At 56.1% G+C, this 22,075-nt stretch overlaps 1 protein-coding gene across 6 annotated transcripts; it reads left to right on the plus strand.

The window, feature by feature from the left end:
* Window positions 1-1,657: 1,657 nt before the first annotated feature.
* LOC311521782 (RING finger protein 112-like) lies at window positions 1,658-17,243 on the plus strand. Of its 6 annotated transcripts, XR_014711969.1 has the most exons (15): window positions 1,658-1,733; window positions 2,620-2,726; window positions 2,905-3,220; window positions 3,680-3,949; window positions 4,204-4,341; window positions 4,568-4,672; window positions 4,850-4,900; window positions 5,581-5,637; window positions 5,786-5,872; window positions 6,034-6,163; window positions 6,286-6,416; window positions 6,820-6,873; window positions 8,670-8,744; window positions 9,339-11,256; window positions 16,064-17,243. XR_014711969.1 is itself a non-coding variant. In XM_084630360.1 (14 exons), exons 2-14 carry the CDS (start codon window positions 2,704-2,706, stop codon window positions 9,834-9,836), a joined length of 1,935 nt encoding a protein of 644 aa, XP_084486486.1. In that variant the 5' UTR covers window positions 1,658-1,733; window positions 2,620-2,703; the 3' UTR covers window positions 9,837-11,608. The 6 variants fall into 6 exon arrangements, 5 of the variants coding, with proteins under 5 accessions (XP_084486486.1, XP_084486487.1, XP_084486488.1 ...); XM_084630360.1 differs by lacking the exon at window positions 16,064-17,243 and having other exon boundaries at window positions 9,339-11,608; XM_084630361.1 differs by lacking the exon at window positions 16,064-17,243 and having other exon boundaries at window positions 5,789-5,872; window positions 9,339-11,608.
* The last annotated feature ends 4,832 nt before the right edge of the window (window positions 17,244-22,075 follow it).

A 22,075-nucleotide genomic window follows, 5' to 3' on the forward strand; every position in this document is an offset into this window, starting at 1 on the left:
CTCATTACCGGCAGGCCGCCGGGTTGGCCTGAGGTTGGCACTCACGGCCGTGAGCCGCACCAGACAGGGTGACGCAAACTCCCCCTGGAGACTGGCGAATTCCCCATGGCGGCCGGCCTTAAGGAGCCCTGAGCCGACGCTGCCCCCTGGTGTCGGTCAAGGAGGCTGCAGACGGAGGGGGTGGCCCGTTGGCTCGGGCGGGAGAGTTTTGTGTCACAGGTTCGGGTCCCGCATAGGCTTTGCCGTGTGTGTGTGTGTGTGTGTATGTGTGTGTGTGTGTGTGTGTGGGAGGCGGTGTGGTGTGGCCAGCTGGGAAGGGGAACGGATGCCAGTGTGGGGTGGGTGGATGTGGGAGGAAAGCGGGTGGGGACTGGAGCAGAGGATGAGGGTGTGTGTGCGGGGGGATGACGATGGGGTGGGACAGAGAGGGATGGGCAGGCATGGGGGTGGATCCAGGGACCCGGTTCTCCGCCCCCTCTCCGCCGTCCCCCCACCCCAGACTCCGCAAGAGATTCAGGCCCAGCCTGCAAGGCCAGCTCTGCACCATCCACCCTCACCCGGAGCCTGGCAGGGACCCCGTCAAACCCGAAATGGTCTGGGCGCCTCCTGGATCGGACCCGCGCCCCCCAAACTCATTGGCCAGGGCAGCAGCTCAGCTGGAACTCTCTCGCCGTCCACGCTCCCGGCATGGACCGCGTCATGGAGGGAGGGAGAGCTCAGTGGTTTGAGCATTGGCCTGCTAAACCCAGGGTTGTGAGTTCAATCCTTGAGGGGGCCATTTAGGGATCTGGGGCAAAAATTGGGGATTGGCCCTGCTTTGAGCAGGGGGTTGGACTAGATGACCGTCTGAGGTCCCTTCCAGCCCTGCTATTCTATGATCGAGCTGCTCCGGCCCCAAGAAGGAATTTGCTACCCGTTTGTCATAGCAGTTGCTGCAGATCTCTGGATCCACCCCCCCTTTTTTTGTGTTGATAGTCTGAGTCTGAGCAGCACCCGCCCCCAGCTCTGCTCCAGGCCCATCCCCAGCCTCCGCATGGCTCTGAACCCAGCGGTGGGCCTGCTCCCAGTCTTGGCTGCTGGCAGTGGCTGCTCCGTTCTTACCCCCGAGACCCCACTCCTGTCCTAGAGCCAGGGAGAGAACAGAGGCATCCGGGCTCCCAGACCCCGCTGCTCTAACCCACCAGACCCCACTTCCTTCCCAAAGGCAGGCGGAGAACACAGGAGTCCTGGCTCCCAGACCCTGCTGCTCTAACCCACCAGACCCCACTTCCTTCCCAAAGGCAGGGGGAGAACCCAGGAGTCCTGGCTCCCAGACCCTGCTGCTCTAACCCACCAGACCCCACTTCCTTCCCAAAGGCAGGGGGAGAACCCAGGAGTCCTGGCTCCCAGAACCTGCTGCTCTAACCCACCAGACCCCACTTCCTTCCCAAAGGCAGGCGGAGAACCCAGGAGTCCTGGCTCCCAGTGGCCCCTGCTCTAACCACTAGACCTCACTTCCTTCCCAAAGCCAGGGGGAGAACCCAGGAGTCCTGGCTCCCTTCCCCCCAGCCCCACCTACCAGTGGCTATTCACACCCTCCCCGCTGGCTACCGCCCTCGCCACGCCCTGGGAGCCAATCTCCTTTGCGGTCAGAGCCCGGCTGCTGGGCAGGAGGAAATAGAAACCAGCGGAGGCTTTACTTTCGTTTCCCCAGGATTAAATCTTGGACACGGGCAGAGCGAGCTGTGGGACAGGTAACGGGGGGCCAGCGACAGTTCCCGGGGGGCAGAATCGCCCCCTCCAGTCTATTTCCCCCCCATCCCCAGAGAACCCCCCTGAGATTGGAGTGGCTGGTTTCAAACCAGCGGCAGCTGGGGGGCACCGAAGGCAACCCCCGGCCTCTGGCTGGGGCCCGGCCCCCAACCCCCCAGCCCAGCCCCCCGGGTCCCCACGCAGCGAGCCGCGCCCGGCCGCCACGCCCGAGAGCTGCTTGAAAAGTCCCGAGCGGCTGAAAATCCCGCTGCCCCCGGGGCACTTGCGCTGCGGTGGGGAGGGGGGCGCCGATGGCAGCGGGCTCTCCCCAGGTGCGACGGCTGGGGACGCGCGGTTCCCTCCTGCAGCACAGACGGAAATGAGTGGTGTTTAATGCCAGGGAGCCCGGACTCCTGGGTTCTCTCCCCAGCTCTGGGTCGGGAGTGGGGTCTAGTGGGTTAGAACCAGGGGAGGCTGGGAGACCGGACTCCTGGGTTCTTTCCCCATTGCCGAGAGGGGAGTGGGGGGCGAGTGGCTTAGAGCAAGGGGGACTGGGAGCCTGGACTCCTGGGTTCTCTCCCCATCGCTTGGAGGAAGGAGTGGGTTAGAATGGGGAGGGGAGCTGGACCCTCTGGGTTCTGGGTGCAGTGGGGCTGTGGCATGAGGTGATGGCCAAAGAGAGTTTGCTCATTTCTTGAGGTGCTAGTGGGGATGGGGGGTGTCCCCAGTACACAAGGAGAGCCCTGGAGAATTCAGCACTCAAGAATTGGGATTAGGACATGGAGTGTCCCATCCCTGCTCTGTGCCTCAGTTTCCCCCTCTGCCAGCCCTCCTGTTTGAGCACAGTGGGTGTGAGGGGGTTAATCCATTGGTGTCCTGTTGACTCAGCTCTCCAACAGAGTTTGGCTTTAGTCCCAGGCCAGGAGGAGTGGAGATTGGTCAACCAAAGCCCAGCCTGTCACCCGCTGCATTATGGGAAATGCAAATAATAAAGGGTAAGCGCCCCAATCCCACCCAATTCAGGTGTAACCCATTCCAGCGCTGGGGCTAGAGTCCACGATTCCTGGCTCACAGCCCTGCCCCACTCGACTTCAATCCCCTGCCCCGCGCCCCCCCAGCTGGGATAGAACCCAGGAGTCCTGGCTCACAGGCCCCCTGCTGTGCGTTTCCCAGGCCGATCCCACCCCCCTCCTCGAAGTCAGCTCCAGAGGGGATGGTGGATCGACTCCAGGAGGACGTCACCTGCTCCATCTGCCTGGACATCTTGGAGGACCCCGTCTCCATTGAGTGTGGCCACAACTTCTGCCAGGGCTGCCTCGCGGCTCACTGGAGTGGGGTCTCGGCTTGGGGGTACCAGTGCCCCGAGTGCCGGGCTCCCTGCTCCAGGAACCAGATGACCCCAGACACACGTCTCAAAAGCCTGGTGGAGAAAATCAGAGACCTGCCACGTGAAGGGACGTTGACAGGAACAGGGACAGCGAGCCCTGAGGTGAGTGCAGCCCACCTGAGGCTGGTCCAGAGATGCAGCCACCTCTGGGGCGGGGCGGGGGGGGAACAGCTGCATGTTTGCTGCCTGCAGCACGGTGTCCCCTATCTCCACGCTGGGGCCCTGGGGTCAGGGGGAAGGCCGACTAAGGGGATTGCTGTGTGCCTTTAGCAACCGCTCAGGTCCCTGGGCTGCTAAGGGGGGAGCTGGGCACTCAGGGCTCAGACCTGCTGATAAGAAATTAACCCCCTAGCTAACAGGCTGTGACTCCAGACGGGGGCCCCCGGTGAGGGGACATGGACTAGCTGGAAGTGGGGGGGAGAGGGTGGGGCACTGGCTTGGATGTGGCCCATGGTGGGACTGGCTGGTCCAGGGGGTGGGAATGGGGCTCTGATCCGGGGGAGAAGGGACTCACCATCTCAGGGGTGGGGTCCCAGCTCTGATCTTGCTCTGTCCCTGCAGCCGGGGCCGAGGGCTCAGCCGGGGCCGAGGGCTCAGCCGGGGCCGAGGGCTCAGCCGGGGCCGAGGGCTCAGCCGGGGCCGAGGCGCCCGGTGCAGCTGGTGCGTCTGGACGAGGAAGGGGGCCTGACCCTGGACAAGGAGGCCCTGAGCCGCTGCCTGGAGCAGGGTGGGGTGGGGGACGCCCCCGTCTGCCTGGTGTCCATTGTCGGGGAGCAGCGCCGGGGCAAATCCTTCCTGCTGAACTACCTGCTGCGTCGGCTCCAGAGCCTGGTGAGTGCAGCCCTGATCCCCTCCCAGAACCAAGGATAGAACCCAGGAGTCCTGGCTCCCGGCCCCCCAGCTCTAACCCACTAGACCGTCTAGACCCTTGTCTGTGTGTCTGTCTCAGCCCGAGTCTGCCTGTCCATCATCTTTCCAGTGCGCTGGTCCCCATGCTACTTGCCTGCTAATAAAATACTCACAGTCCCCCGACCCCCCGCACTAATTGCGCTGTCCCCCATGTCTTCTTCTCCCCCCCCGCCCAGGATGTGAAGGATGGATCCTGGATGGGCCGGGAGGAGGAGCCCCTGGAGGGCTTCGAGTGGCGAGTTGGTGCCCGCAGTGTCACCAAGGGGGTGTGGGCGTGGAGTCAGCCCTTCTGGGTCCCCTCCGAGGGGGGGCAGGTGAGTGGGAAGAGGGGTGGGGAAATGGGGTGGGGGGGATGAGTGACTGCAGTAGATCTCTACTGGGGGAAGCAGAGCAGACAGAGCTTGGGTGGGCTCGGAGACCTGGTAGTCAGGGAACACAGAGCCCACCAGGGGCTGGGTCTCACTGGGTGCTGGGGTATGTGGGGGGCAGAGTGGGGAGCTGGCATGAGACACTGGCCTGTGGCTCCCCCCTGCTCCCCAGGTGGCCGTGCTGCTGGTCGACACCGAGGGCTCCATGGACATCGCCAGAGACACGGAGACCAGCGTGAAACTCTCCGCCCTCTCCATGCTGCTTGGCTCCTACCAGGTAGGCAGTAGGGGGTGCTGTGCTGCAGGGAGCGGGGCAGGGCTCAGCAGGGGGCGCTCTCCCATTGCAGCCAGGGCCGGCCCCGATGCCCCAGGTTGGCACTAGGGGGCGCTGTGCTGCGGGGAGAGGGTCGTGCTGGTTTCTGTCTCTAACCCTGTCCTCTCTGATGACTTGCAGATCCTGAATGTTTCCAGCCAGCTAAAGGACCCCGATCTAGAGTATCTGGAGGTGAAGCGGGAGGAGGGCAGGACATGGTGCCATTCTCCTAGAGCCCCAACGGGGTACTCTGCCCATTCTACAGCTGGGGAAACTGAGGCCCAGAGAGAATCAATGACTTACCTGAGGTCACATGGGGAGTCTGTGGAACAGCCAGAGTTAGAACCCAGGAGTCCTGGCTTCCAGCCTGCCCTTCCCCTGCTGTTTTAACCACTAGACCCCACTCCCCTCCCAGAGCTGGGGATGGAACCCAGGAGTCCTGGGGCAGAATTCAGCAGGGCCCAACTTCTGTGCTGCTCCAGGGTCTGGAATTCGCCCCTGCCCGAGCTCCATCCTGACTGAGAACACGGGTGTTGCCAGGACTCTGGGAAAGTCTCAAACTTTGGCATCTTGGTCTATTCTGCTCCTACCGTCGGTGGGCACGGGGGCAAAGAGAGCCCCTGGCATGGGGCAGGGGGGAGGGGAACGTTGACTTGCAGTTCTGCTCTTTGGCCACTAGGTGTCTCTGCAGCAGAGGGGGAAAGCCCTGGGACCCGGGGAACAGACCCAGACCAAGCTGGAGGGGCTGCTTTGTGGGTGGGTGGGTGGCAGGGGGGTGTTTGTTGGTAGGATTTCCACCCCCACCTGCCACCAGGGCACACGCTGCCTCCCTGCCCCAGAGATCTCAGTCCCCTGCTCTCTCTGCTCTGCAGATGTTTCTGCACGTGGCCGAGGAGGTGGGAAAGGAATACGGGCTGGAGTCCATTCAGGTGAGACGACTTTCCCCCCCAACCTCCCACCCTGCCCCATGCAATCTCCTCGCCCCACTGCATGGGATGCTCCTGCCCCAGCCACTCCCTGCCCCACACCCGAGGGGTTCAGCCTTCCCCTCCTGAGATTGTCCTGTCTCCCCTGCAGCAGCTAGACCTGCTGGTGCGGGATTGGAGCAACTCCCCGGTCTTTGGAATGGACGGTGGGAAGGAGCATCTGAGAGACGTCCGACAGGTGAGTGTGGGGCTTGACACGGGGCCTTTGCCCTCTGGGGGGTGCTGGCTCCGATCTGGCCGCAGGGCAAGGGCCTGGCTGGCTCAGGGGAGCAGGGAATGGGTCCCGGAGTATTTCCCTCCATTGATGTCTCACTTTGCTGATTCCCCCGGCTCTGGCAGATGCTGGCGGCGAGGTCCCCTTGCAAACACCCCAAGGCCCTGGAAGCGCTGAGCAGAAGCAAAACCCGCTGTTATGTGATGCCCTTCCCTGGCAAGCGGATCATGACTGGAAGCGAGGGATGCGTGAGAGGTAACGGACTCGGGACAGCGGCTCTGAGCCTGCACGATGGGGTGTCTCCGTCTCTGCCGGGGAACGGGCCGTGGGGGGACGCTCCGGCTCTGGGTTCATTGCCATGTCCCTCCCCTTTGCAGACATGGATGAGGATTTCCGGGACAGCCTGAGGGACTACGTCACCGGCCTGGTGGCCTCAGCCGGTCAACACGTCTGGAGGGACCGGCACGGGGCGCTGGTGACCGGATCACAGCTCGCTGCCAAGATAAAGGTGGGGATTGGCCAGCTGGGCATGGGGTCTCAGAAGGTGACGCTCTCCCCTGGCAGTCAGCGCTGTCCCCAGTACCTCATGGTGGCAGAAGGGGGCGCTGTGCTGTGGGGAGCGGGGTGGGGGCTTCGCCCTTTTTGCTGAACTTTTGTTAATTAAGAATGAGGGTTGTATTTATAGCCTAGCAGAATCCCAGCTTGGATGATTCTACTGAGCCTTCCTAAATCATCCAGGGAAGTTCTTCATTTCCCCCGCCAAACTGATTCCCACCGTTGTCTTATGTCCGTTCCCCAGCTGCCCTGCCCCAGAGGTGGCTGCATCTCAGCGCCGGGCGAGCCATCCCCATGTTCCCACTTTTCTAAGCCCTGTGGAATCTGTATTGTGATTTCTTGTGCTTTCTTTGCAGAAATTCTCTGATCTGATGAAGAAACATTGCTTCGGCTTCTCCTCTCCCACTCAGGTACCTTCTCTGCCTGTTTCTGCCTCTGACCTGATCAAGGGGTGTGTCCCTCCTCCTGAATTCACTTCTGATGTAAAACTGTAGCCTACTTTTGCCTTGTCCAAAAGGTGGCTGCATCTCATGTTGGGCAAGCCATCCCCGTGTCGTGTTGTTGTGAGTCTATTCCCCAGCTGCTCCTCCCCCTCCCACAGTATTCTTGCCAGCAAGTTAAAGAAGTATGGGCTGGATGAATGGACTATAAGGTGGATAGAAAGCTGGCTAGATTGTCGTGCTCAATGGTTAGTGATCAATGGCTCCATGTCTAGTTGGCGGCCAGTATCAAGTGGAGTGCCCCAAGGGTCGGTCCTGGGGCCAGTTTTGTTCAATAACTTCATTAATGGTCTGGAGGATGGCGTGGATTGCACCCTCACAAGTTTGCGGATGACACTAAACTGGGAGGAGTGGTAGATACGCTGGAGGGTAGGGATAGGATACAGCGGGCCCTAGACAAATTAGAGGATTGGACCAAAAGAAATCCGGTGAGGTTCAACAAGGACAAGTGCAGAGTCCTGCACTTAGGACGGAAGAATCCAATGCACCGCTACAGACTAGGGACCGAGTGGCTAGGCAGCAGTTCTGCAGAAAAGGACCTAGGGGTGACAGTGGACGAGAAGCTGGATATGAGTCAGCAGTGTGCCCTTGTTGCCAAGAAGGCCAATGGCATTTTGGAGTGTATAAGTAGGGGCATTGCCAGCAGATCGAGGGATGTGATCGTTCCCCTCTATTCGACATTAGTGAGGCCTCCTCTGGAGTACTGTGTCCAGTTTTGGGCCCCACACTACAAGAAGGATGTGGAAAAATTGGAGAGGCCAGTGAAGGGCAACAAAAATGATTAGGGGGCTGGAGCACATGACTTATGAGGAGAGGCTGAGGGAACTGGGATTGTTTAGTCTGCGGAAGAGAAGTATGAGGGGGGATTTGATAGCTGCTTTCAACTACCTGAAAGGGGGTTCCAAGGAGGATGGCTCTAGACTGTTCTCAGTGGTAGCAGATGACAGAACAAGGAGTAATGGTCTCAAGTTGCAGTGGGGGAGGTTTAGGTTGGATATTAGGAAAAACTTTTTCACTAGGAGGGCGGTGAAACACTGGAATGCGTTACCTAGGGAGGTGGTGGAATCTCCTTCCTTAGAAATTTTTAAGGCCCAGCTTGACAAAACCCTGGCTGGGATGATTTAGTTGGGGATTGGTCCTGCTTTGAGCAGGGGGTTGGACTAGATGATCTCCTGAGGTCCCTTCCAACCCTGATAGTCTTTGATTCTCCCCCAACCCCAGAAGTGGCTGCATCTCAGCACTGGGTGAGCCCATCCCTATGCAGTGTTGTGTGTGGCTGTTGCCATATGCTCCTCCCCAGAGGTGGCTTCATCTCAGGAGTGTGTTGACACTTGTTGGAAAAAGTTTGGTTTTTTTCCCCCCGAAGAGAAATTTGAGTTTCCAGCGAAATATGAGAAGTTGAAATACTTGATCTGGTGTCTCATGGGAATTACAGTTTGGCTCTGCATGCTCCCTTTTCTCCCCATAAATCAGCTCTCTGGTCGGAGTGCAGCTCCCATGATGCACCATAGAGGAGGGAGATGGTGTATCATGGGGCTTGTAGTTTGGGTGCCTGGCTTCAGGCTGAGCTGCCGTGGTGGCTCATGGGAGTTGTAGTTTCACACTGGCTAGTGGCATCGCTCTGTTACATGAGGTTGCTGCAGTTGCTAGGTGGAGACAGGGCCCCATAAACTGCGGCTCACCCCGGCCTTGTCCTCCCTGTGCAGATGACCATCATCTTCCACAACCAGAGAGTCCTGGACAGGGCCAGTGCAGACCATGCTGTGTTTGTGACTGAGAAGGTGAGTCTGTGCGGCAGGGGCCCCTGTGCCCCAGCCAGGGGAACTGTCCTGGCCAACCCCACTGGCTGTGGGCTTTGGGGTAGGAGACAGGACCTCGTATCTCCAGCTCCCAGGGTGGCTATAGAGATGGGAGGCTCAAACTCCTGCACTGGGGTTGGGATTGGGGGAGGGAATAAGTTTGCCCTGTGGGCAGCTGCAGTGGTGGAGGCGTCATGGGCCAGGTGCCTAATGGGCTGGACCAGGAGTCGGAACTCCTGGCTTTTGTTTATGGTACTGTCGCTGACTCCCCTGGGCTCATCATGGAGACTCTCTGGGCCTCGGTTTCCCCATCTATCAAAGTGGGAGAATGATCTTGCCCTTGGGTGTTTTAGCTTGTGAGCTTTTTGGGGCAGAGATGGCCTCTCACTGAGTTTGTGTGCCGCGCGAGGGGAGGGCCCCCATCTCGGTCCAGCATGAGGGGGCCCCCCCATCTCAGTCCTGGTTTGTGCCGTACCCGGCACGAAGGGGAGCTCCCATCTCAGTCGGGAGGGTGGGGTCCATGCAGCGCTTGCCCCTTCTAACGCTCTTGGCCGTCTCCTCTCCCGGCGGGCGCAGGACGGCGACTCCCAGAACGTGGTCGCCTGCCTGAAGGTGTGGCCGAGCAAGATGGCGGAGCTGTTCGCGGAGCGGCGTGGGCAGTTGCTCTGGCGGTGCCGGACGGACATGCGGGAGCCGGCGCCGGAGAAAGAGGCCCAGCTGACGGAGCTGGAGGCAGTGCTGACGCGGGAGGCCGAGACCTTCCTGGAGAGCTACGGGAAGCGCTTCAAGAAATTCGCCATTTTGGCGGGCGTGGGCGCGGGGGTGCTGGTCCTGGGACCGGTGGGGGGCGCTGCCGGTGCTGGGATCGCCGCCGCTGCCATCGCGGCCGAGGTGGCGGTGGCCATTGGGGCTGGGACGGGCGCCGTGGCCGGGATTGTCGTGGGCGGGGGCGTGGGCGGGGGAGTTGGTGGGAACATCGCCCAGAAGGATAGGCAGAGGGCCAAGGCTGCTGGTGGCGGGAGCGAGGAGGAGGACGGCACTGAGGATCTATCTGACGAGAAACCCCTGATCTGATCGATGCCCCCCCACAATCTGGGGCTGACGAATGGGGTGACAGGACAGCAGCGTGGCCTGGACACGTCCCCCACAAAGCACCCCAGATTCTAAGAAGGGACGTTTAGATCCTCTTGTCTGATCTGCTCTGCCACCCAGGCTGGAGAATGCTGCCCACTTCCCCCTGCCTTGGGCCCGATATCTCCTTTGCACTAAATCGTTTCCCAGAAAGGCGGCCAGTCCGGCTCGGAATCCGGAAAAGACAGAGACCCCCACCGCTTTCCCGCTGGTGAATCACCCGCGCTGTGAGAAATCGGGTGCCTCGTTTCCAGCTGGAGTTTCTCGCTTTAACTTGCAGCCCTCGGTTCTCGCTCTGCCTTCCTCCAATGTTGCAACACAAAGCTCTTAGAAACACCCTGCCGACGGCCCTCTCCCGAGATCACCCGCTGGGGGTGACCGTGGGCGCCTGGCTTAGTTCCTACAGCGGCAGCTATGTTGTCTGGTCCCGGAGAATAGATATCCAGCCACTCCTATGAGCGGGAAGACAGGTCCAGGGGAGCGGACACAGAAAGACATGGATTGGGTTTCCTGCTCTACCATGGGCTTCCTCTGTGACTTTGGCCAAGTCACTTAGTTTCTCTGTGCCTCAGTTTCCCATCTGTATACTGAGGATAATAATGCATTGAAAGATGGTGAGGGGTTTGAGTTCTACTGAGAGAAAGTGCTATCCAAGAAACAGGCATCGTTATGTATTCTGCGGGAGGGCTATAAAAACATCCAAAGCTAAAGGATTTTCTGTTCAACACCCATGAACGCACGCCGAGCAGGGGACACCGTCTGGCCAACTGCACAGGAAGGCTCATCTCCCACCCTTCGGCGCTGGTGAAAAGCCAGGAGTTGGGCTTGAGGATTTCCAACCAATGAGGGCTCGGGCTAGGGGTACTCTCCAGCTGTTCCATGCCCAGGCCAGCCTCAGCTGGCGCCTACGATCCCGTAGGCCGCTCTAGCGTGAGGTACGGGGTCAGCTCCATCATGGCTTTGCCTTGGTGAGCCGGGAGCGCCCCTTCTCGTCACAGATTCCAAGGCCTGGGTAACATGGGCCATGACCCTGCCCTGAATTAATTCCTGCTTGGAGTGATCTCTTAGAGAAACTTCCCATCTCTAATTAAAAATGGACAATGATGGCAAATCTGCCACGACCCTTGGTAAATTATTCCAATTGTACTGACTGTTTAAAGTTTCTGCCTTACTTCCAGTCTGAATTTTGTTGAGCTTCAACGTCCAGCCATTGGAGCATGTTAGACCTTTCTGTGCTAGACTGAAGGACCCATTATGAAATATTTGTTCCCCAGGTGGGTACTTATGGACTGGGACCCAGTCACCCCTTAACCTGCTCTTTGAGTCCTATCTTCCTAAGAACTCCTTGGAAACCTAATATCAGGTGAAGGGTTAATGTCTAGCTATTCCACCTGGAAGCAGGCGGGGCACACCCTGACTGTTTCCTAGGAGCAATGCACACATTGCTCTGTCCAAGGACAAGGGCTAGATATGAACCCTGAGAACTTGATTGTTTGGACAGCAACTGTGGGAGGTTTCTTTAGCCTGGGCTCAAGGCCTGAGAACCAGGATTGTAGTAGATAGAGGATGGTAACTAAGCATATGAATCAACGTCATACATTCCTTTGTGTAGCAGTGTGTAATGCTTAGGGGGAGAAATATAATAAAAGGAGAAGGTGGAAGGCGGGGGGGCAGAACAGCCCATCTCCGCTGACCAGCCTGTTTGCTTGCATAAAGCTGTGTTCTGTCTCATCACTGAACCGCAACAACTGGCGCCCAACGTGGGGCCCTCAGCACTCACCTCGCCCGGCAAGGGTTTCAGACGCGTCACTCATCCGCTTCGTGGATCCCGGTGAGTATTTTTCATTGTGGTAAGTATGGGAAGCTCCCTCTCTGCTTTGCAAGTGCAACACCGCAATGAGCTGCAGTATTTGCTGCGTAAGGCTCAGCATGACTGCCCGGCTCGAGAACTCACTCTCCTGCTACAGGAGGTGCGTGCCAAGTGCCCGTGGTATCCTGAAGCTGGAAGCCTTAAGCTAGCGGACTGGGAGCGATTGGGCCAGACATTGCACAAAGAGCCTCGGGCACCCGTGCAGGCTTTACATGCCTGGCACCTCTGCCACGACGTGGTACAGCGTGTCGCCTCGGACAGACCCTCCCTCGCGAGGCTGGTGCTCTCGCCGCCCCCGTCCGCCCCTGCAGCCATCCCCCCTCCTGGCGATGCGACACAGCGTGTCGCCTTGAAAAGGCCCTCTCCAGCACCAACACAGGAGCTGCCGATCCTGCCACCCCCGTCCGCTCCTGCAGCCATCCCTCCCCCTGCTTCGCCCCCAGTGCCTCTATTACCACCGCCTCCCTGGCCTTCCCCACCGGAGCCGGTGTGTGATCACCCTCCCCGCGTGGGGCCCCCCGGAGAGTCATCTGCATCTGCTCAGAAGCTTTCGCTGGTGCAACAAATGGTTCACGCAGCGAAAGCTCGATCAGATCTTACAGCAGAGGAGCTGGCTGATCTGGTCTCCGTTTGCCCGGTGACCTGGCAGAATGATGACCAGGGCAACCCCGTGGGCACCTGGACCACTCTGCCATACTCGGTGGTTAGAGAGGTAAAGAAAGCAATTCGTGAATTTGGCCTGACTAGCACCTTTGTGCGTGGTCTCATTGAAGGGATGGGTGCTGGGTACTCCCTAATCCCTGAGGATTGGAAAACGCTGCTGCGCATGATGTTGTCACCCAGTCAGTATGTTATTTGGCTTAGTGAGTATCGGCAGATGGCAGAACGCCAAGCCCAGGTACATAGAGAGCACGGTATCATTTATGAGCATTTGGCAGGGGAGGGCCAGTTTGCTACTATTGAGATGCAGTCTCAACTCCCTCAGGCCGTCTTCCCCATTATTTCCACCTGTGCCCAGCATGCTTTCAAGAAGGTCCCGGATTCAGGCAAGCCTACCAAAAGCTTTGTCAGTATCCGTCAGGGTGCCTTAGAGTCCTTTTTGGATTTTACCAACAGATTGCAGGAGGCTATCCTCCGACAGGTGGATAACACTGAGGCAGCTCACGAGCTCCTGTTAAAATTGGCAGTTGAAAATGCAAATGAGGATTGCCGCCGTGCTCTCCAGGCAGCACAAGTCTCTGGTATTTTAGAGCTCTCAGACATGCTGCGGGCGTGCCAGAACATTGGCACACAAGCCCACAAGGCTGGAGTTCTGGCTGCCGCCCTCAGAAAAACTGGGAAGGAGGGGAAGCGCTGTTACCGCTGTGGAAAGGAGGGTCATTTTCAGCGGGAGTGCCGCTCATCTAAGGCACCAGCCCGACCCTCAAAGAAGTGCCCCAAGTGTGGGAAAGGTTATCACTGGGCTAATCAGTGTCGTGGCAGGTCGGGAAACCGCGCGACGGGTCCCCCCCAAACCCAGGGCCAAACAGGGGTGTTTCCTACTCAGGCAATCGCTCCTCTGCCTTGGAATCCGTAGACTCTATGAGGGCAGCGACTGCTGGAAGTGCAGGGCTTGATTTGATCATGCAGGAGGACACTGACTTTCGGCTGCCAGGGGAGGTCTGTGCCATACCTACACAGGTGGTGGGACCTCTCCCTGCCGACTTTGTAGGTCTTGTTCTCCCTCGCTCACATGCTGGGAAACAGGGCCTTTTTGTCATTCCAGGGGTCATTGATGCTGATTACACTGGCATTATTAAGGTTCAGGTGTGGACTCATCTTCCACAGTCGCTCCCGCGTGGACGGTCAATTGCACAATTGATTTTAGTCCCCTATCAGGTGCCAGCTGCCTAGGATCGAACTCGGGGTGGAGGAGGCTTTGGATCGACGTCTCACTCGCCGTCTCACAGCGCGTCTTCTCCACTTGTTGCTCTGACAATGTCAGTCTGCCCCTCGAAACCTCAGTTAACACTTCTCTTAAATGATGTTCCTTTTACAGGGCTGGTGGACACTGGAGCTGACGTTACAGTGATTCGTGATCTGGAGTGGCCAGTTAGTTGGCCTACGGTTCCTTCTAAAGAGTTGTGGGGGATTGGGGGTAGCAAACCCGGGCGCCAAAGTTTGTCTTGGGTCACGGTCTCTAAACCAGGAGGCCGTGCCCTTGCTACAATCCGCCCTTTTGTGCTCCCTGTCCACCTCAATATTTGGGGCCGTGATTTACTTACAAAGTTAGACACCACCCTCGATATTAACATCTGATGGCTCTCCCCACCGAGGTGTAGTCACTTATCAGTTGGGTGACCCCCCTCGTTGGCATTCTCGTTTTACACTGCCTCAGCGTTCTGCACAGCGTTCAGAATTGGCTGCTGTTATTTTGGCTTTTCAACTTTTTGCTGATTGTCCCTTTAATTTAATTGTGGATACCCATTATGTTTATCAGGTAATTGATCATTTACCCCTTGCCCTCATTACCCCTCAGGTTGATGCAGACCTCCTTCACCTGTTTTTGTCTTTACAGCATCTTCTTGCCACTCGTCATTTCCCTTACTTTGTTGCTCATATTCGCAGTCATACCCCTCTGCCTGGGCCACTCACTGAGGGCAATGCACGCGCCGATCGCGCGTTGCGTGGTCAGGTAAATTCCCTTTTTTCTGACCCCATTGAAAGCCATGCCTTTTTTCATCAGTCTGCCTCTGTTTTGGCCCGGCAGTTTCACATTCCTGCTGATCATGCACGTTCCATTGTTCGTTCCTGCCCCCACTGTGCTGCTGCTGCTCCTACTTTTTCTTATGCCGTTAACCCCCGAGGTACCGCAGCAAATCAGCTGTGGCAAATGGATGTTACTCATGTGCCACAATTCCGCCCCTATTCATTTTTACATGTTTCCGTTGATACTTATTCAGGCTTCCTTTGGGCAACCCCACAACGTGGGGAAGCCACTAACAAAGTTATTCACCATTTGCTGGCCTGCTTTTCTGTTATGGGTCGCCCTTGCCAAATTAAAACAGATAATGCCCCAGCCTACTGCTCTGCAGCCCTCTCCACCTTTTGTGCCCGCTGGGACGTCCGTCTTAAACACGGAATCCCTTATAATTCCACGGGCCAAGCCATTGTTGAACGTGCCAATCGTACACTCAAAACCTTGATGATTGTGTGCCTTTTGTGCCTGCTATTTCCTGTAGGGGTTGGCTCGGAAGCGCCTCCCCCGTTACAAGTCCGAAGGAGAATAAGATACTGTTCTTTGCTTATGCTAATCTTTTCTCCCAGTACTCTAGCATGGCTAATTGGGGCCCGGCCAACTATACTCTGCCTCACACGGCTATATCCCTTCACACACCGTACCCGGCCGGGGCTCACAATGTCACCTGTGCGCGTGTAGTTAACTGCACTAGTACAAAGGTGCCCTTGGGCTGTCAAAAAATTTCTCAACCCCTTTTAAATTGTTCCCATGCTGTTAATGTTTCATATAATTATGGCCATATCATCCTACCATCAGGATGGGTTTTTACTTGTGGTTCATGCACCTTTAATAATATTCCTGCAAATTTAAGTGATGGCACCCTTTGCTGTCTTAGTAGAATGACACTTATATTGCCTTTTGCTGGTCACAATTGTAGTAAAAGAAGTGTACCCCTTTTAGATGATTATATTGCAGATGTTAAGTTTTTGGTTATTTTGTGTTTGTAATCATTGGGCTTATTTTTTGTTGTTGCTGTGTACAATGTATTCCTTCCTTGTTAAGACTTTGTAAAATTTTGCCCTGGAAAGCTCCCCAGGTTATATCCTTGTCTGTCTGGGAGTTAAATAGCATGACAAAACAAATTGACGGCTACCATGAGATGGCCAACTTCAATAAACAAAAAAAGGGGAGATGAAGGGTTAATGTCTAGCTATTCCACCTGGAAGCAGGCGGGGCACACCCTGACTGTTTCCTAGGAGCAATGCACACATTGCTCTGTCCAAGGACAAGGGCTAGATATGAACCCTGAGAACTTGATTGTTTGGACAGCAACTGTGGGAGGTTTCTTTAGCCTGGGCTCAAGGCCTGAGAACCAGGATTGTAGTAGATAGAGGATGGTAACTAAGCATATGAATCAACGTCATACATTCCTTTGTGTAGCAGTGTGTAATGCTTAGGGGGAGAAATATAATAAAAGGAGAAGGTGGAAGGCAGGGGGGGCAGAACAGCCCATCTCCGCTGACCAGCCTGTTTGCTTGCATAAAGCTGTGTTCTGTCTCATCACTGAACCGCAACAATCAGGGCTGCAGGTTTTTGAAAGGTTGCACCTCTTGGTACCTAAGAAGAGAAAGCAGAAGTCACTTGAGACTGTGGTCTGCAAAGTGTCCAATGGGAGAGGTTAGGTTTCTGCTGGAAGGTGGCCAGTCAACAGGTCTTGGGTGCAGGACAGTCTCAGAGCAATGGAGGCATTTAAGCAATTTCCTTTGTGCCCAACAGGAGGAAAGATATTTGGGGTACTGTGTTAGGGTGTCAATGTACGGATGAGTGCGTGCGTGAGTCTGTGAGCACCTGTAAATGACTGTCATGGGGAGTGCTAGAGAGTAATCTCCCAGATCTAAATAACTGTGAAGTTCTAACTCTTCGAACGTTGCATGGTGAGTTCCTAGTTTTGGGACAAGTCTCCCCAGAAACCATCAGCTGTAATTTGGTTCAGGGAAGATGCAGCTTCTGTTTAACGGAAGGACTTTAAACTGCTCTTGGGGGAATTCTGCGCCAAAAAAATTTAAAATCCTGCGCAGAGTTTAAATTTCTACACATTTTATTTGTCAAAATAACCTTATATAATCACACCAGTTTCATTTATTTTGGTAATTTATTTCAAAATACCTGTCGGCAAGTATTTCTGTAACAGTCCAGACACCCACACAAATTCCCCCAGGAGTAGAAAGTTGAAGAAACTCTGACAACTCAGTTCCTGCTTTTCTGCCCCCTCCCTCCCCTGCTTGCCCGAGCTCAGCTGTCCCCACCTCCTCAGTCCAGCCAGTAAGCCCTCCTCAGCCCAGCCTCAGCCCGCTGATCGTGTTTGTCACGCTCCTCTGGACTCTCTCCAATTTGTCCATCTGTCTTAAAATGCGGTGATGAAAACTGGAGATAGGATGCCAGCGGAAGCTTCACCAGTGCTGAGTAGAAGGGGACAGTTGCCTCCTGAGTCTGAGATATGACCTTCCCGTTAATACACCCCACGTGACATTCCCCATTTTCGCACCCCATCCCACTCTTGTCTTTGGTGATTTGACTGCGTTGATGACTTGATTCTAATACCGCTGCTGCTAATTTGGCTACTTGATCTTATTTTCACCTCAACTGGAGAATGGCTGAGGCAGTTGGGTAGAGTTTGTACCGGCTTGGTCTCAGTGATCTGTTTTCTTGACTTTGTATTTGTGGTGGGTTGTTTTACGTGTAATAAAATGGCGAGAAAGCAGACTGGGTCATCTTTTCTTTCAATCAGCAACTTGAGCCGGAACCATAGAGAATCTTTGGCTGGTACATCATCAAGTGGCCTCACTCCCCACACAAAGACCCTCCTGGAACCACCTGAGGAAGAAAGACTGAATTGGGGGAAGTGCTGGTCCCAGGCTAAAAGGATTTCTTAGCCAAACTCGGTAAACTGCTTGTAGCATCAGCCAGGGTGAGAAATTGCTCATTCATATCCAGTCTTGTGAGGATTTTAGGCTTTGTTGGCCTAAACCAGTGTGCCCTTCAGCGAAGTGTATGGGGAACATCTCAGCATCACATCGAGGGGAGAGCGAACATAGTAATGAGTTTACTTTGTCCAGATCCCTGTGCAGTGTGAGAGGGTAGAATTCTGGGTTTATACTCCAGCAGGGGCGTGTGAGCTGGGGATTATCTGTTGTTGGCTCATGCAGAGGCTGGCCAGAGCCCCCATGTAACTGCAGCTGGGTGGGTCCCTGCCTGTGGGAATGCTGATGGAAGTGTAGGACCAGGTGCCGTCTGCAGTTTGTCACAGCAGCACAGTGGGAGAGGGAGCCCAGGCTGGTGGGTCAGTGGTACCCCAGTTTCAGGTGGCACCCCTGGGGGAACCTGTCACAAATTACCTCCCCTGTCTTACACATCATGCTCCTGCAGCCTTTTCATTGTATCTCAGGCTTTCCTCCTGTTTTCTCCAGCAACGGTGTGAACTTTCTCAGTGTTGGATTGTGGGCTTACTCCATAGCTCCTGTTTTCCTCCCTGGGATCTCCCTCCAAGAGGTTTGCTCCTGCCCCACAATGAGAGAGGCTGGGGCATGCTTCGTACTCTCATTGGCTGCTGTACTATAAACCATCAAAAGGAATGGACTATACTGGTCCCAGTCCCTGGGGTGCTGTCCTGCAAAGGGAACCAGAGGACCCCCCGAGAAGTGCTTTTGATCCTTTCAGCCACCCCATCCGCTTGGGGGTGTGCTGGGGTGGCCGGGTTTTGTGGATGCCTAGACTCTCCCCAACCCGTCAAAAAATGTTGGATTCAACTTGTTTCCCTTAATCTGTGAGTAACTCACCCTGGAGCCCAAAGGTGGTGAGGGATTCGTTCCCTGGGAGCCTGGCTGCTGTCACAGCCTCTGGATTTCCTTGGGGAAGCCTCAGGCCATTTTGTGAAGTGCTCTGTATCTACCAGCGAATCTTGGTTGCCAGATTCTGTCTCAGGCAAAGTCTGAAGCACGTCAGCAGGAACGCGCCCCGTCGGTGCCCCCCCAAAATATTAATGCAGCGGGGCTCTGCCTGTCTTGAATTGGAACCAAAATGACCAAAATGCTGCCTTGGAAGGCAAACATCACATTTCTGACACCAAACGTCTTCATCTACCCGACTGAAATTCTCCCTCGGGTCAACACCGAAATCAGCAGCAGTTTTAGGATCGTGACGTTTACCCTGGAACCTGGTTTTTTCAGTATCTCTAGTACAGCTCTGTTCCCGTCGCCTGCCCAGTCTGTCATCTCTCAATCCCCAGCTTTCCGACAGGGACGGGGAAGATTTGACTGAGGTGAGGTGACACTGGAATCCTGCTGGGGGTTCGTGGCAGTGCAAAGGGCGGGGTTTGAATATGTAGGCGGTTCCTCTTGAAATTAACACACCCACTGGAATGAGGCCCCACCCAGAAACCTGGGACAATCCTAAAAGTCTTCCCTGAGTGTGATTTCTAGGAACCGCTTCCTCTGCGGCAAGTGCTGAGCCCGGGTCTGAAACAAGGACTAAGGGGGGAAAGGATGCAGCATTAATTTGGGCATACATAGCAATGAGCAATCCACAATGTATACGTGTAACGAGTAAATGAAACACCCTACTCCACTAGATTTTGAGGAACAGTCCTACCCCTCAATTTCCCCTAACAAACTGTGTGATGTAAGACACCCACCACCCCAGGGTCTTCCAACGCACCAGTTCCCCACTTTGTTGCCCCCCCACTCACAGGTTGGGATAGTGGAATTTCCTCATTGGGGAATGTTCTCAGGAGGTCCTTATCCAAAACAAAACAAAACAAAAAAAACTACAGTCTTCATCTCTCTGGGCTGTGGTCAACCTCCACTGCTCTGAGACTGAAATGACACTTAGGGCCAGCTCCCTCACTCAGGGCATATAAAGCACAGCCCTGTTGCCCTTTCATCCCGCAATAGGAATAACCACAATTTCATTTCCCATGCCCCAAAACTTCAATGAATTTTAACCAAAATGACCAAAACAGTCACTCTGGAATGCTGGGGGTAACCAAGATGCAAATGAGGTCTGGTCCATGCCAGCCCTTCCTCCGCTTCACCAGTAGATGGTAGCAGAGACCTCCTTCCTTACTGAGCTTCAGGGTAGCACTGAGTGAAAGTTTGAAGGCTGATGAATGTAGATTTGGCTTGACTGAAACCTTTCAGGGCTTAGTGTCAAATTCTTTTGATCGGGGAGAGGCGGGGGGTGGGGGGGAAATCCTCCCAAAGCTTGAAATGGTTTGATTTTTTTTCTGATTGAACTTTTCTCGAAAAGAAAAGTTTCATTTGAACAGAAAAAATTTCCCTCCTGGACTTTTGGGACATTTTCGGGGGGGGGGGGGTTCATTTCAGATCAACCCCAAATGATAATTACCCCTCCCCTGTACCCCAATTTTCCAAAGGGCCAGAGAATAGAAGAAGTTGGGTGGACACAGCCCTGCCGCAGGGCAGAGGGCTACACCAGTGCGTCGTGGCTGCTTTCGATCGAACTAATGTCTAACCTACCTCTTCCTTGCTGCAGTTTAAGCCCGTATCTTCTGGTCCTGCCCGCAGCCACGAAGGAAAACAATCGGTCACCCTCCTCTTTATAAACAATCTTTTACATTCTTGACGACTGTTCCCATGTGTCCCCCTCGGGCGGCTCTTCTCCAGACGAAACAAACCCAGTTTCTTCCAGTCTCTGCTCGTCGGCTGTGTTTCCTAGAGGAGGGGCCCGTGGACTTGCTGATGACACGAGCATGATGCTGTGGATACTCGCGTCCACACCGGCCCTGTGCTTTTGCCACTTCAGCGCTGGCGTCACAGGGCTCGGTCCAGGCCGGGACACATGCCAGGAGCCGCGTTGCTGTGGGTTGTTTCCCAGGGCGGGCTGGGGGATACGCCGACCCCACCGTGGTACTTCCTTGTCTTCCGGGGCTGGTCAACCCACAAAGCTCACGGATCCGCTGTCTCGATGGAAGCAGGCACCTCACGCCGTTGGGTTTCACCTCATTTCCACCCTCTCCTGAGCACCTGGCCCTTAGACGGGGGGGCTGTTCTCTTCAGCTGAGCCATGCAGGCCCCCCGTTGGGAGACTTTCCTGGGCTCCTGGGGCCTTGCTGTCTCTCCAGGTTTTCGGCTGGGCCGGGGTGGGCACAGGAGTCGCTCAAAACAGAACATTTTGCCAGGCCGGGAAGACGGCCGTCCATTGCGCTCAGTGGGGACGGTTCTGGAACCCAACATTTGCTCCGGGCCCCAGCTCGAAAACTGATCCTGGCCCAAACATCCCGCAACACCCATGATTCCAGCGAGCTCCAGGCTTCCGTCCTTGGTGAACTCCCACGGGGACAATCGGCGCAGGGGTAATATACCTGCCCGGGCATGGGTGTGTCACCGGATGGGGCTACAGTCCAGGGGCGGGGCCAAAGCATGTGGGTGGGGCCATGCTGGGGCCCATGTGCCTAGGGCTATAGGGGGCTGGTTAATGGATGCTGAGGGGTTGAGGGGAAGGTGTGAGGGGGCCCTGCTTGATCGCAATCTCTCAGCACTGAGATGCAGCTGCCTCTGGGGAGGGGCAGCTGGGGAACCTTCTAGGGTAACCCTGAGATAGGACCTGGCTCCTGGACTGGGCTGTGAATGTGGGGGAGGCTGGTGGTGGACAGCCCACTCTGGGAGGTAGCCATGTGGGCTCTGTGGGTGGGGGCAAAAGCACCCCTCACTACCCAACCACAGCCCCTATGTCACCACGACCAGGAGCACCAGCCCCTCTGCCATCAGCCCCGTCCTACTCCTTTTCAGCACTGTCCCCGGGACCTGCCTCCTCCACCTCCCATCACAGCATCCCTGCCCAGCTCCCTCCATTGCTCCCCCCTGCCCGTGGGATGTAAGAGATGCAGAAGAGAGAGGGGTGGAGATCAACCGCTGACTGCCCATGGGCCTGAGTCTGCAGCGAGCCTGAGCCCATCGCTCGGAGAGGAGGGAGCTGCTCTGAATATGCCTCTAGGGGGCAGGACTGGGGCATCCAAACCACAGGCAGCTGGGCTTGGATCGCTGGGAGGTGGGCAGTCTCTGTGGGGGGGGTGGTTTCCGGGTAGCCCCTTCTACAGCTCCACAGCACCCTCTGCACGTGATTCTGAAGGGGGATGCTGCACCCCCACGACGGTGATCAAACATAAAACAGTTTTGCAGCAAGTTGTGGCCCTGGGCTCCAGGCCGCGTGTGTGGGTGGGATGCTGGGGAGAACGGAGGAGCTGTGTCGTGTGTGGAGTGGGGTGCAAGGAGTTGGCCAAACACCTCCCAAAGCAGGGGGAACGCTCATTAGGCCTGGGTTTTCCCTGGGGACCTGGGACTTTGCCGTGAACTGGGCCTTGGAGGGGAATCGGGTGCAGAGAAGAACCACAGGAAGGAACCGGGGGCTGGAGTGAAAACGTTGGCGTGGGAGACGAAGCTGTTTAGTGTCTCCAAGAGAATCCGAGTTATATGGTGCTGGAAGGGACTTGGAGAGGGCACCAAGTCCCATGTTCAGCACTGAGGCAGGGCCAAGGAAACCTAGATCAGCCCTGACCGGTGTGTGTCCGACCTGCTC

This window comes from Lepidochelys olivacea, assembly GCF_965140295.1.
Source record: "Lepidochelys olivacea isolate rLepOli2 genome assembly, chromosome: 6".
In the NCBI taxonomy this organism is placed as follows: domain Eukaryota; kingdom Metazoa; phylum Chordata; order Testudines; family Cheloniidae; genus Lepidochelys; species Lepidochelys olivacea.

Coding starts and splice junctions, on each gene's coding strand:
- LOC311521782 (XM_084630360.1), top strand. CDS start 2,704: ATGGGAAATGCAAATAATAAAGG. Junction 3,950..4,203: donor TGCGTCGGCTCCAGAGCCTG/GTGAGTGCAGCC, acceptor CCCCCCGCCCAG/GATGTGAAGGATGGATCCTG. Junction 5,638..5,785: donor ACGGGCTGGAGTCCATTCAG/GTGAGACGACTT, acceptor TCTCCCCTGCAG/CAGCTAGACCTGCTGGTGCG.